Source organism: Microcaecilia unicolor, chromosome 6, assembly GCF_901765095.1.
Source record: "Microcaecilia unicolor chromosome 6, aMicUni1.1, whole genome shotgun sequence".
Lineage (NCBI taxonomy): Eukaryota > Metazoa > Chordata > Amphibia > Gymnophiona > Siphonopidae > Microcaecilia > Microcaecilia unicolor.
The window spans coordinates 112,317,817-112,332,035 of record NC_044036.1 but is presented as its reverse complement, the minus strand read 5'-3'; the positions used below and the strand labels follow the sequence as shown (position 1 = coordinate 112,332,035).

At 41.6% G+C, this 14,219-nt stretch overlaps 1 protein-coding gene across 2 annotated transcripts in view; it reads left to right on the top strand.

Moving 5' to 3' along the window:
• The window catches only part of DDR2 (discoidin domain receptor tyrosine kinase 2), a 169,114-nt gene that overhangs the window by 99,756 nt on the left and 55,139 nt on the right, over positions 1-14,219 (top strand). For both annotated transcript variants that reach the window (XM_030206964.1, XM_030206965.1), the window contains exons 5-9: positions 3,709-3,856; positions 7,319-7,424; positions 7,761-7,944; positions 8,827-9,070; positions 14,156-14,218. In XM_030206964.1, coding sequence (XP_030062824.1) covers positions 3,709-3,856; positions 7,319-7,424; positions 7,761-7,944; positions 8,827-9,070; positions 14,156-14,218 — 745 coding nt within the window. The remainder of the gene's footprint in view (positions 1-3,708; positions 3,857-7,318; positions 7,425-7,760; positions 7,945-8,826; positions 9,071-14,155; position 14,219) is intronic.

Sequence of the window (14,219 nt, the reverse complement as noted above, 5' to 3'; positions counted from 1 at the left end):
ATATTCTATAACTATGTTTGTAAATTTGGGAACACCCACGGAACACTCATTTCCTTTCCCATAGCCACTCCCCTTTTGAACTGTGTGCATGAGAACTTAGGCGCAGTTCATTACAGAATATGCTTAGCAAATTGTGTATGTAAATTCTAATTATTGCCAATTAGTGCTCATTATTACTTGTTAAATGATATTAAAAATGCCGATTGGCTTGTTGGCATACTTATAGAATACGCCTGGATTTCTTTGCGGATCTCTAGAATCCGGGGGTAAGTGAGCCGTATTAAATTTTTTGTATATAGTTTCGGGATTTATTTCACTCAGCTGCTTGAGTTAAATAACTGTCCCCTATTTAATCATTCCATTCCTCTCATGATTTTATAGACGTCTATTGTATCCTCTCTCAGTCGTTTCTTTTCCAAACTGAACAGTTCTTATGTGTTTAGACTTTTTCCATAAGGGAGGTGATCAGTGAACATTTTCCAGTTCTGGACTAGGTGGGGTGACTAGAACTGCATACTGTACCCAAGTTTGGTCAAACCATGGGCATATACAGAGTCATAAGAACATTCTCAGTTTTGTTGCCCATTCCTTTTGAATAATCTCTAAAATTGTATTTACTTTCTTTGGAAACCACAGCACAATGGGCTGAACATTTTAATGTATTTTCCACAATGACTGCAATGAGTTTTTTTTAAATTGAGTACTGATTTCCTAAAATGAAACCCAGCATTCTGTGCCTATAATAACCCATCTGTCGCTTATAAGAGCTGAAGGTGAATTTTCTCTATCTTGCCCTTTCAGGGTTAGAACTGCCCCAGAAGCAGCATAGGGGGATAAAGTGTAGGATTGTTCTAGCTGGGTATCCAGGGAAACGGGGCCGGTCTTAGCAATTGTGGGCCCTGTGCAGACCAGTTTGGTGGGGCCCCCTGCCCCCACCTAGCCCCACCCCACCTAACCCTGCCCATTGTTGACAAGATTTATTTTCCACTGAGCATAATTAATGTTGTATGAACGTGGTGGCTAATAGTGTGCTGAACTGGACAATGTTGGCACATTTAGACTGACTGTACAGTTCTGCAGGAAGGAAACCCTTCCCACATTAATCAATACCTTCTCTATGAAATAGCAGTAATAAAAAAAAGGCAAGTGCATTTTTATAATATACCACTGCATTCCACAATGCAAAAGGAGCAAGTTCCCACATACCATCTTTTTCTTTTGATGTAGGCACAGGAAAAAAAGATGTTAAATGCTCCCAGTTTCAACCTAATTAATGGGTATTTTAAAATTGCACTTATAAATAGTAAGTCTGATTAAGTACCTGATTCTCATAATATGATGTCTGTTTTGGTGGCCCTTTACTAGGTGAAAATATCTCTGCACAAATACAGGGAGTCCCTATAGTCAGCCCCTCCAAATGACAAAATGATTTAAAATGTAGAACAAACTAGTACTCTAACCGATGAAACCAATACTTCCTCTGTGTACATCCGTATGTTGCACAAGCCAGCATCTTTGAAAATATAAGTGAGGTCCAATAAAAATGCTATCAACAATAAAAGAACGACAATGTGGATAGAGCAGCTCATAGATTTGCTTGCTTTTTTTGGGTAGGCAGGTGAGGGGTGAGTGGAGAAGAGGGAAAGGGAGACCAACCTCATAGTCTTCAGCGGCCGTCTCAATCTTAACCACCTTTAGCAATAAAATCAGTACGGCCTAAAGCAATGAGACACATAAGCAAACATTATGGCAGGAAAATCAATGTAAATGAATATAAACTAATATTGATTAAATGTAAGTGAAATAGTGATTCATTAGGACAATAGTCCACAAATTCACGCAGTCCCAGGAAGAGTCATGTAATCCCACACTCACATAAACATACTCCACCCACTCAGTCGGTGAAGACATGCTTATGGAGTCCTTTTACTAAGGTGTACTGAAAAATGGCTTGCAGTAGTGTAAGTGCGGGTTTTGGGCAGGTGCCAATCCATTTTTCAGCTTACCTGTAAGAAAAGGCCTTTTTAAAAATTTTTTGTTGAAAAATGGACATGCAGAAAAATCAAAATTGCCACACGTCCATTTTGGGTCTGATACCTTACCGCCAGCCATTGACCTAGTGGTAAAGTCTCGTGCAGTAACCGGGCAGTAATGACCTACACGCGTCAGAAAATAAAAAAATATTTTTTGGGCGCACATAGCGGATGTGCCAAAAATGAAATTACCGCAAGGGCCACACGGTAGCCATGCAGTAACTCCATTTTGGCGCACGTCGGGCGCGTGTAGATGCTTAACACAGCTTAGTAAAAGGGGCCCCTATGTGCAGTTCTACTGGGATGCCTTGTACAGCTTGTCTTTTCTTTGGACTGTATCAAGTGGCATAAGCATGTTTAATTCACTGTGTGATAATTGAAGTGTGGAGAAGCTGAATTGATGTCTTGCCTTTATTTCATCAAGATAACCTTTTGGTAGTGTGGTTCCTTTTCTTAGTTGCAGACATTAGTGGATTTGGGGGGGAGGGGGTCTTTTACTAAGTGGCGTTAAGCCCAACACGGATTCGTTAAGCAGGAAGTACTGCTGGGCCACCGCAGCAGCCACCGGTAGTTACCACTCCTAGCGTGCCCCATTTCTGGCGCTACAAAAATATTTTAATTTTTGTAGTGCTGGTGTTTACCCGGCAGTAAACGGGCAGTGCCGCGCACTGCCTGGTTACTGCCGGGTTAGCGCAGGAGCCCTTACCACCACCTCAGTGGGTGGCAGTAAGTGCACCTCCCTGAAATAGCCACATGACCATTTCTTTAAAAAAAAAGCCTTTTACCCGTAGCGGTAAAGGGGGGGGGGGGGCCTCAGTGCGCATGAAAAACACGTGCTGACGCCAGCGCAGGTCCCCTTTTGCCGAAGCTTAGTAAAGGGACTCCTTGGATTTTAGATTTATTATTCACCTTTTCCAAAGCTGAGCTTAAGGCAAGTTACATATTCAGGCACATGAGCTTTTTCCCTGGCCATATTGGCTTATATCTGAGACAGTGGAGGGTGACGTGTCTTGCCCATGTCCTTACTTGGCAGTTTGACCCCTAGCAGCAGTATTGTAAGAGTACCTCTCAGTTGAGCAAGAATGACTGGAGATTACTTCTACTCTTTTTTCTAGACTACCAGGAAAACGCCTTGTAAGAACTGGGGGAATTGGGAGGGTGAGGGTGACGGACTTTGATTGTGTCAGGGGCATCAGATGTGGGAAGTCTATGGATTGGGTGTGTTAGGGGAATGAAGGGAGCGTTTGATTGTGGTAGGGTTGCTGTGAGTGTTTCAGGGATGGGTGAAAGGGGTACTTGATTCCCCTCCCCCCCAACTGACCCCTTAACAGATGGCAGGCCTGACTTGGGGCCTGCTATCCTGTTGCTGCAGCAACACAAATGGCAGAGCATAGAACACTCTGTTTTTGCATTTTTAAAACATTGGTGCTCCTGTGGGACTAGTTGGGAAATGGACAAGTACTCTTTCATGTTCTTCTATGTATTTTACAAAAGGCTCTGAATTTGGCAGAACCTTTAGTAAAATACAGGGGAAATTGTGCAAGATTCAATTCCTTCTTCAATATCCTTTGCAAAATGGGCCTTTATATTTGTGTGTGCAGTAACTTCCCTGTGATGGAGGGTTCTGTCCTGCACTCTTCACACTTCTAATTGCTCTGTGCTTGCTTCTCTTCAGGTTATTGATGGAAATTTAAATCCTTATGCCACTGTACTGAAGGACCTGGAGCCTCCTATTGTGGCCAGATTCATCCGTTTCATCCCAGTGACTGACCACTCCATAAATGTCTGCCTGAGAGTGGAGCTGTATGGCTGTGTCTGGTTGGGTGAGGACTACATTCCCATAACGTTTCTTCCTCCTCAGCCTCTTTCCTGCCTTCTCCTCTATCTCTTTCACTCTCTTCATATTTCATTTCATTCAGAACTTATATTCTGCTTAGCCATATAGCAAGAAAATAAGTTTGTACATATACAAAAAAAAAGAATATAAAAACAAAATAGATATTAGAACAGACAACACAGAAAACTCAATCTGCAATAGACAAGAAATACAGCAATTTTAGAATTCAAAATTAACTCCAAAGAATGAAACCCTGAAAGCACTTGCTAACCATAACATTGTTGAAATAGCCAAGCTTTGAGATACTTTCTCAACAACTGTTATTAATCTATAGTTCAAATACCAGGGGTCTACTTTCTCTCCTTTGTTGTTTAATATTTGTTACACCTGTTGGGCACATTGCTTCAGTGGAGGCGACAAAAAAACAAACAGTGAACCAAAAGTGCTAAATATGTCCTTTCATCAAAATTGTCACTAGTCACAGACCGTGTTTCGGTTAGATGGCCTGCATCAGGGGTCTGAAGATTAGCTTGTCTATGATGAAATAGAGGCTGAAGCGCCTGGTAATTAAAATCCAGCAAGCTTATTTAAGACATTTGTCACGTCGTTCCAACAATGAGAAATCCAGCAATTCGCAAGCTACAATGCTTTGATCTCGTTCACAAGCTCAGCAGTTGAGCGCATTGTAGCTTGTGCGTTGCTGGATTTCCAGTTGTTGCAACGATGTGACAAATCTCTTAGATAAGCTTGCTGCATTTTAATTACCAGGCACTTTGGGGCTTCAGCATCTATTTCATCATTGACAAGATAATCTCCAGACTCCTGATGCAGGCCATCTAGCTGAAACACAGCTCATGCCGAGTCAAGTGAAGATTTTGATTAAAGAATATTTTTTAGCACTTTTGAATGAACTGTCTGCTTTTTCTCTTGCCTCCACTGTTTCTTTTTCTTTTTGTTTTGTAGAAGATTGTTCTTCTGTTTGCCTTTGGGTATATTGCTTCACTGGTGGGGTTTATTAGGGGTTCATTTTTTAATACAGATGATGCGCAGTTGATTTTTCCATTGGGCCATGACATTGTAAAAGATTTGAATAATATGAATTCAGAACTACGTGCAATTGCAGACTGGTTTTGTACCAATCATCTTGATAACACACACAAGATGGAATTATTTCACATAGGTTGGCCTGTTCTTTTTCTTCCATCACCAGGTATGTGTTTGGATCTGGGTAATTTCCAGTTTTCTTGTGTGTGAGAAATTATTGTACTTTCCTGTTTGTTAACTAAATGTTGTAAGCCACATTGAGCCTGCCAGTGGTGGGAAATTGTGGGGTATAAATGATATAAATAATAATAATAAAATACTCCTGTTGTCTCAGTCTTGAAGGCCCAGTGTTGCTTTTTTGTTCGTGTACTTCCTATGTATGCTGTTTACCCTCTCTGTTGGGTGTCCACCCATTCCACACCCCTTTCTGGCAGCGCACATTAGAATTTATGCGTACCACTTTACAGAATACGCCTAGAAGCTGTGCGTGCAAATTCTAATTAATGCCAATTAGTATCAATAATTGCTTGTTAAGTAGCAATTATTAGTGCTGATTGCCAGAATAAGACTGGATTTGCATGTGCAACTTTGCTTGCGCTATATAGAATCCGGGGGTGAATGTCGGGGGTTAGTTCAGCCTGTGGCGGAATATTACCTCATAGATTTCATAAAATTTATTTTCCTGGGAAACGGAATGGACATAATACTCTAGAGAGAAGATAAAAATATTTTCTGCATCCTGATGATTTGTGACATATTCTTTAATCTTTGGTTTTGAAAATTATTGGAGGAATTCATTTGGATGATTCAGTTTAGTTGATCTATTCCTCTATATCCTTGTTTGAAGATTTAGGTTGCTGCTAGATTGTTTACCATATGTGCTTCAACTACTTCAGAATTCTGCTGCTAGGTTTCTCAATGAATGCTGGCTCCCAAAAACATTTAAGGGCCCTTATTTGAGAAAAACGCGTTAGTCGCCAATTTTATAGCGGGGTCGTAATAGTGATATATTTGAAAGAGTAGCAGTAAATTAACAACATTTTTAAGGGCTTTTAAAAACCTTTAAAAAATACTGTTATAAAGATGAACCAGCTCTGATGTGCTAACTCCTTATTTTTAAAGGATTACATGTAATGATCATTTTGCAATGACAGCCCCTGAATTTAAGGGTTTAAAAATACTACAACCAACAAGGCCTTGGCCGGCCCACCCATTAGGCAAGGCTAGTAGTCACCTAGGGCAACAAAGAGCAGCAACAGTCAAACAAACAAAGCATAACAGTAGATCCTAATAGCCACAAAAACTTACGTAGCCTGTTCCGGGGCAGAGGGAGCAGGGAACCAGCAGAGCCGACAGCCACATGGCGCTTTCTGCACCCCTCCAGTGGCGTACACCTGGGGCGGACCGCCCCCACCGCCCCGCCCTGGGTACGCCACTGAGGATGCCCACTATCTTTGCACTGGCTATAAATAAGGCTGTCCTCTTGGGGGGGGGGGGGGGGGGGGGGGTGGAGGGAAAGTATATTCCTTAGTGTACACTAAAAACATTATACCATTTGATAAAATTGTTATGGTATTGCTGGGTGTGAATGATCCCAGCTACAGTGTTTAAATTAGGTTTAGCAAACAAAAGGATTTGACGTAGAAAAGTTACATGAACTGGCATGGCCTTATCTCCTGTTGCAGCCTGTTATTTGGCAGGCCTTGAATTTGACTTTATCTGGATCATGGCTGAATATCTTTGCTATTCAGATAATTTCATATTGACCCATATGTTCTCATGTTTATTCTGAACCTTTTTCTCTCCAACTTCACATAAGGACCTTTTCACTTGAAATTCCTATTACTATATTAAATTGTTAGCTAAGAAAGAACCAGATCACTCAGAGGTCTTTTTACTAAGATGTGCTGAAAAATGACTTGCGGTAGTGTAGTTTTGGGTGTGCGCTGATCCATTTTTCAGCGAGTCTGTAAAAAAGGCCTTTTTAAAATTTTTGCCAAAAATGGACGTGTGGCAACATCAAAATTGCCGTGCATTCATTTTGGGTCTGCGACCTTACCTCCAGCCATTGACCTAGTGGTAAAGTGTCATGTGGTAACGGGCGGTAATGACTACACGTGTCAAATGCCACTTGGCGCACGGCTGAAAATAAAACTTATTTTTTTGGCCCCGCATATTGGATGTTTGCCAAAAATGAAATTACCGCAAGAGACACGGGGTAGCCGGATGGTAACTCCATTTTGGCACACGGGTGCGCATAGACACGTACGTTGCTTAGTAAAAGGGCCCCTCAGTAAGCCGTGATGGACCATCATGCTGGCCTAACATGTCTAATTTGTACTTTCTTCCCCGCCAGCCTGATGACTTCTCTGGATATTAAAGAGTCTCTGATGTTGTGTTACAGATGGCTTAGTGTCCTACAGTGCTCCTTCTGGTCAGCAGTTCATACTGCCTGGAGGATCAGTCATCTCCCTGAATGATTCCACCTATGATGGGGCTATTGGCTACAGGTACGTTGCTAAAAGAAGCAGAAATGTTTTACAGAAGGGAACCTGTTGTAAGTGTTGGAGCTGATCTTTTCCTATGGTGCAGTCCCATGATGGGTGGGTGCAGTCACTAGTTTGAGCTCAAGAGAAGAGAGTCACAACTGAATTAATCAGGAATGCCTACCATTATCTATAGTTATACCACCAAGCAGTAATTGGACCTACATTATTGCGATACAGAACAAGGGATGTGGCTTCAGCATGAATGCAGATTGTGTATGCAAAAGAAGGGGATCTATTTCATGCTCATTCCTGAAATTAAGCTGACAGCTGCTTTTTCTCTATGCTTTTTCATACTAGCTTGATGGAAGGACTGGGTCAGCTGACTGATGGTGTTGCGGGTCTAGATGATTTCACACAAACAGACAAATACCATGTATGGCCTGGCTATGACTACTTAGGATGGAAGAATGAAAGCTTCACCAATGGCTATGTGGAAATTATGTTTGAATTTGACCGAATAAGGAACTTCACTGCTATGAAGGTCTGGATGCCTGTTTATTTTATGTATAACTGCAGCGATAAGAAGAGAATGGGGTTCACATTTGAATGAATACAGAAAGAGATACTGAGAGAAAAAGAAATATTGGCGACAATCAGCATTTTTTAAATATTGACCTGAATATTCATTGGTGGCCCCTGTTGGCTTACTGGCACTGGATAGTCATGTGTTTGGTAGTGGCTGGAACAGGGGCATAGCTACGTGGGGGCCTGGGCCCCCGTAGATTTGGCCCTGGACCCCCCTGCCGACGACCCTCTCAACTCCCGCCACCAACTCGCCGTTGCCTACCTTTGCTGGCAGGGACCCCAACCCCTGCCAGCCGAGGTCCTCTTCTTCCTTCGTTCTGTTTCTGAGTCTGACGTCCTGCACGTTGTACAGAACGAAGGAAGAAGAGGACCTCGGCTGGTGGTGGTTGGGGTCCCCCGCCAGCAAAAGACGGCGAGGGAGGGTTGGCAGCGGGAGGGGGTCAAAGGTGGCGGGGGGGGGGGGAGAATTTGTAAAACTAGAAAGGCTACATTTGGTTGATTGGTTTTTACTGTTAGTTTCACTACTACAGTGCATATTTGCCAAGCATGAGAGTTTGCACAGGGACCCTAATATTCTGTGGATAAAAGTTGAATGTAATTTAAATGCTTCTTAGGTATTAGGAAACAATGTTTTGAATTTAAATTACTAAACCTTTTCCCTGTGGAGGACACCCCTCCTCCCTCCGGACCTCGCTGTAAAAACCTACTTACTCAAATACTACTACTAACTCCATAGACGAAAGTGCCCTTGATTTGCTTCTTAGAAAGCTGGTAGCATTGAGTGTGCTTGGGAGCTATAGTCTCGCTAACACACACCCCTCCTTTGCCCTTCCTGTAGGTACATTGCAACAACATGTTCACCAGAGGCGTGAAGATTTTCCGAGAGGTTCAGTGCTACTTCCTCTCTGAAAGCAGTGAGTGGGAGCAGAGTTCTGTCTCATCTGTGCTGGTGCTGGATGACGCAAACCCCAGTGCGCGCTTTGTGACAGTTCCACTTCACTACCACATGGCAAGTGCCATCAAGTGCCAGTACTACTTCTCAGACACCTGGATGATGTTCAGTGAGATCACCTTCCAGTCAGGTATGAGCATCAGCAGTGAAAATAAACTTTTTTTTCCCTTTGGTCTTTTAAGAAGTAGCAGTACTCCCAAAATACAATGCATAGTTGAATCATGTAAAGAGAAATTCCATAATCTAGGTGCCCACTTTTACCCGCTCCTTGTTCATGTAAATGTTTAGAATACTAATACTTATATATGCAAGAGTACACTTACCCATGAAAATGCCAGCAGGGTACCTAAGCTCTACACTGTAATAGCACGCCTAACTTACATAGTAAGTAAATTATAAGAGTGGTGTACACAGGGGCGGAGTATGTTCAAATAGCTAAACCTGGAGCGGCTTACTACCAAATAAGAGACTCCAATCTTTATTCCAATTCTTCATTTAATGCAGCTGATGACATTGTCAATAAAACAATCGCTTACAGCTGTGTTGAGCCAGATTATGGATTCTGTACATCAGAGTAAGTCTGTGTCTGTGGTCAACCCCTCTCCCAGGGAGGAGGATCTATCAGAGGCTGGTAGTGTAAAGCACTCACAGGAACAGCAACAGCAACAGGTAGAAGCAACTCTCAACAGATTTAAAAAAAAAAATCACTGTTGATTACTATGTCAGAGTACAGAGTTGCACCGGGACAGAAATCTAATCCGTCCCCACCGCAAGTAATATTCTACATCCCAACTACCGACCCGCCCAGCTCTTGCCGTGCCGCAGTCACCTTGACCCCCCCCCCCAAGAAATCCAGATTCTATAAGCAGCAAACATACTAGTAAAAGTAACAAATCATTTTCTTCCGTACTCTGCTAAGAGGGCAGATGTACAGATCAGCACAGGACCCAAAGCAGTCCAAATTCCAAAACAAGTAAAGTCAGAAACAACACAGTTTATACCTAATTGTTCAACCACCCTTAGGATTCACCTTTGGGTTTAAAAAGCAAAACCATGTGCATATAAGTGCTGGCTAAATGAATTAAAACAAAGCGCAAATGCTCTTAATATATAGGTAACAATAAACTGATGAAATATTCACATAGCAAGCAGCCTGAGGCAACAGATATATTTTCTACTGAACATAAGTAACTTTGTATGAACTTAGTGGCCATCTTTTTCTTTTGATGTAGGCACAGGAAAAAAAAAAGATTTTAAGTGCTCCCAGGTTTCAACCTAATTAATGTTTAATGTGGGATATAAATGTCATAAATAAGTAAATAGATGGATAGAAACTCTGAATGTTGAATGCCTGATTCTCATAACATTGGCACCAAATGAAAATGCACTTAAGTGGCTTCTATAAACTCCACCTAAAGTTAGGCGCAGTTTATAGAATATACCTAAGTGCCCATGCTGTGACTAAAATGTAGTCACGTCTATTTATGCCAACTAAAGCCTGGTGTATACCTTCGCCTAACTTGCATGTAATTTTTAGGAATGCCCATGCTCTTCCCAGGGCCTTTTGAGATCACTTTATAGGATATGCTTAGCAACTTATGTGAGTAAATTCTAATTGCCAATTAGTGCTGCTAATTGCTTGTTAGGTACCAATTAAAATTAAAATTTTTGTTGCATTGTGATTTCATATTTTTATGCTGATATTGTCTTAAAGGTGCTCTCATTACAACTGTGTTTTCAATCTGTGCCAAGTGACTTAATCCAATCAATTTGGTTACACAACCTGGTGAATCCGGTGTCTCTCTTAAAGGTGTGTTTATTAGAATTGTGTTTTGAATCTTCAGTGCAAGAGACTTAATTCAATCAATTTGGTTACATAGCATCTTTTTTTTTAAGTATTTTTATTAAAAGGAAAGGCATACAACATTTCAGCATAACAACCAGCTGTCCAAAACAATATCCTAGACTGCATACCTCTGGAGGAGGGGCAGTTGTATACAGCTGTGTGGTAAAAGAAAAAACAGAACTTAAGTTTACCTTGAGAGCTGTCTGAGCTAAGCTGGAGATTTTCAGACTTGGTTTGATTGTAAACTGATTTTACTGTGTCTTAATATCTTCCTGATAAACTCCTGACTTTACCTCCTTCTTTTCACTTGCATAGGGTCTGACCTCTAAAAGATTCTAATCTGTCTTCATCCTATTGCCTATAACTTAAAATTATTGTTGCATTGTGATTTCATATTTTTATGCTGGTATTGTCTTAAAGGTGCTTTTATGGAACTGTGTTTTGAACTTCTGTGCCAGTGATTTCATATTTTTATGCTGGAATTATCTTAAAGGTGCTCTCATTAGAACTCTGTTTTGAACCTGTGCCAAATGACTTAATCCACTCAATTTGGTTACACAGAATCTGGTGACTCTGGTGAAACTGGTGTCTCTCTCAAAGGTGTGTTTATTAGAATTGTGTTTTGAATCTTCAGTGACAGAGACTTAATCCAATTTGGTTACATAGCATCAGGTGACTTATCGACTACATACCTCTGGAGGAAGGACAATTGTATACAGCTATGTGGTGAAAGAAAAAAAAACAGAACTTAAGTTTACCTTGAGAGCTGTCTGAGCTAAGCTGGGCATTTTCAAATTTGGTTTGATTGTAAACTGATGATACCTGTGTTTTAATATCTTCCTGATAAACTGCTGACTTTACCTCCTATTCTAGCCTATTAAAAAAAAAAAATAGACAGTAGAGCTGTGTGCTGCGTGCCCTCGCTATTTCAATAGCGGAGCGAGGGCCCGACCGGGTGGAAGGTGGGTGGCGACGGCTCCGGGGGGGGGGGGGGGGGGGACGAACTTGGAGGAGGAGCGGCAGCAGCGAACTCGGCGGCGGGGTGGGGGGCCTTTCAACCCCCCCCTCCTATACTAGCCCGTTTTTACGGGCTGAACGGCTAGTTCCTACATGGGAGAAGAGAGAGGAAAGACTACGCAAAACAGTGGAATTCAATAAGTAGCTTGAGTCTTGGTGTAAAGAAAAGGTTTTAGATATATAGGAGCATGGGGTAATACATGGAAAAATAACAGGCTGTACTTTAATGATGTGCTACATCTTTCTGTGACAGGAAAAAGGATCCTTGGGGAGAAATTTAGACAGTATGTTTCTAGACATTTAAACTAGTGGGTGGGGGTGACAAAAGGATACAAGGGAATTCAGAAAGTCATCCCCAGAATAAATATGATGGCAGAGGGAAAGGTCAACTAAATATAGAAAAGCAGCTAAACTCACTAAGCATATAGAAAGCAATGAGCACAAATGCTCGTAGTCTAAGTAAAAAGGTTCAAGACATGCAAGTCCTGATGTTTGACAAAAACTTGGATATTGTTCCTATTACAGAGACGTGGTTCAGTGATTCCCATGACTGGGATGTGACCATATCAGGCTATAATCTTTTTAGGAAGGATAGAAAGGGCCAAAAAGGTAGAGGAGTGGCGCTGTATGTGAGAGAAAATATTAGAGCGACTGAAATGCGGGGAACCTGGGGAAAGGAAGAAGCTTTATGGATCATCCTGGAAATAGAAGATGGAACTTGCATCCATATGGGGGTTATCTACAGACCTCTGGGACAAACGGAGAAGCTAGACAAGGATCTGATAGAATATATTCAAAAGATTGGTATGAGAGGGGAGGTGCTACTGTTGGGAGATTTCAACTTGTCTGATGTGCATTGGAACATCCTGTCTGCAGAATCGGAAACAAGTAGGGAGATTGTGAACATCTGTCAAAGTGAGTTGCTCAGACAAATGGTGATGGAACCCATGAGGGTCAATTCTGGATCTAGTGCTCACGAATGGAGGAAGTGTTTCCAATATCCAGGTGGGTGCCCACCTATGTAATAGTGATCATCGCACCATATGGTTTGATATAAGGGCAAAGACTCAGGAGTAATGTCAGGAAGTATTTTTTCATGGAAAGGGTGGTGGATACATGGAATGCCCTCCTGCGGGAGGTAGTGGAGATGAAAGCGGTAATGGAATTCAAACATGCATAGGATAAACACAAAGAAATCCTGTTAGAAGGAATGGAATCTTAGCGGAGATTGGGAAGCAAAACCAGTGCTGGGCAGACTTCTACGGTCTATGTCCTGATCATGACTGAATAGATATGGATGGACTAGAGTGTAAATTTTAAGGGGCTTCGACGTTAGCTTCAGAACTTTGAGTACAAAACAGTGCTGGACAGACTTCTACGGTCTGTGCCCTGAGAATGCAAGGACAATTCAAACTTGGATATACATATAAAGTATTGCATACCATGTAAAATGAGTTTATCTTCTTGGGCAGACTGGATGGACCATACAGGTCTTTACCTGCCGTCATTTACTGTGTAGTTATCATCGCTGACTGGCTCATGCATGCAAATTGTCCATGAGGCCATATTTGCATGCATAACTTTAGTGTCTTGGCTTGTGGTTAAAAGTGTCACACACATATAGGAAACTATCAGGGATTAGAAAAGGAAGCCACACCATCAGCATTAAATAAACTGCACAATGAGGCACACACAGTAAGTAAGATCCCTTCAAGAAGGTAGACTACCCAGCCCATCCTCTTATCCCATAGCTGTAGCCTAATCCCTTTCCCCCTGTGAACCCAACCCCAACATCCTATGTAGACACATTCAGTCTTGTGGAGAATCTGAACATGTCATGTAGAGTGCTTGTTTAGAATTCAATTTTTTATTCATTTTAAGGCTACCAAAAATGTGCATTCATGGGCCCTTTCTTAGACACGCTTATCCTATTCATTTCTTGAAAATTTCTTCACAGGGCAGGAGCGATCCACTGTTGCTTCTGCTCCGCCAATGTGCTTATTGTAAGTATCATCAGAAGACGCCTCGGCAATAAAGTTTCAAGAAACAAATAGGGTAAGAGGATCTGGGAGAGACAGGGGGTCACGAGGGGCCCAGGAGTGGGTTTATTTATTTATTTTTTTTACAGTTGTGTTGGGAACTAGATATTTATTTTCTTTTGTTTTTCATTAGTTTACCTGATATTTTTTGGGGTGTTTTCTTTTTATTTTAAATAAATGAAAGAAATTAAAATATATTACAAATGATATAAAAATGGGAAAAAATGTCTGTATTCATTTAATTACCTAGGTGGTGTTGGGCAGCTGCCAGACTGACATTTCATTAGCTGTATATCCTTCCATGTCTTCACAGATGCAGCGATGTACAACAATTCAGGAGCACCGGCTGAATCATCTCTTGTTCCCACTACCTATGG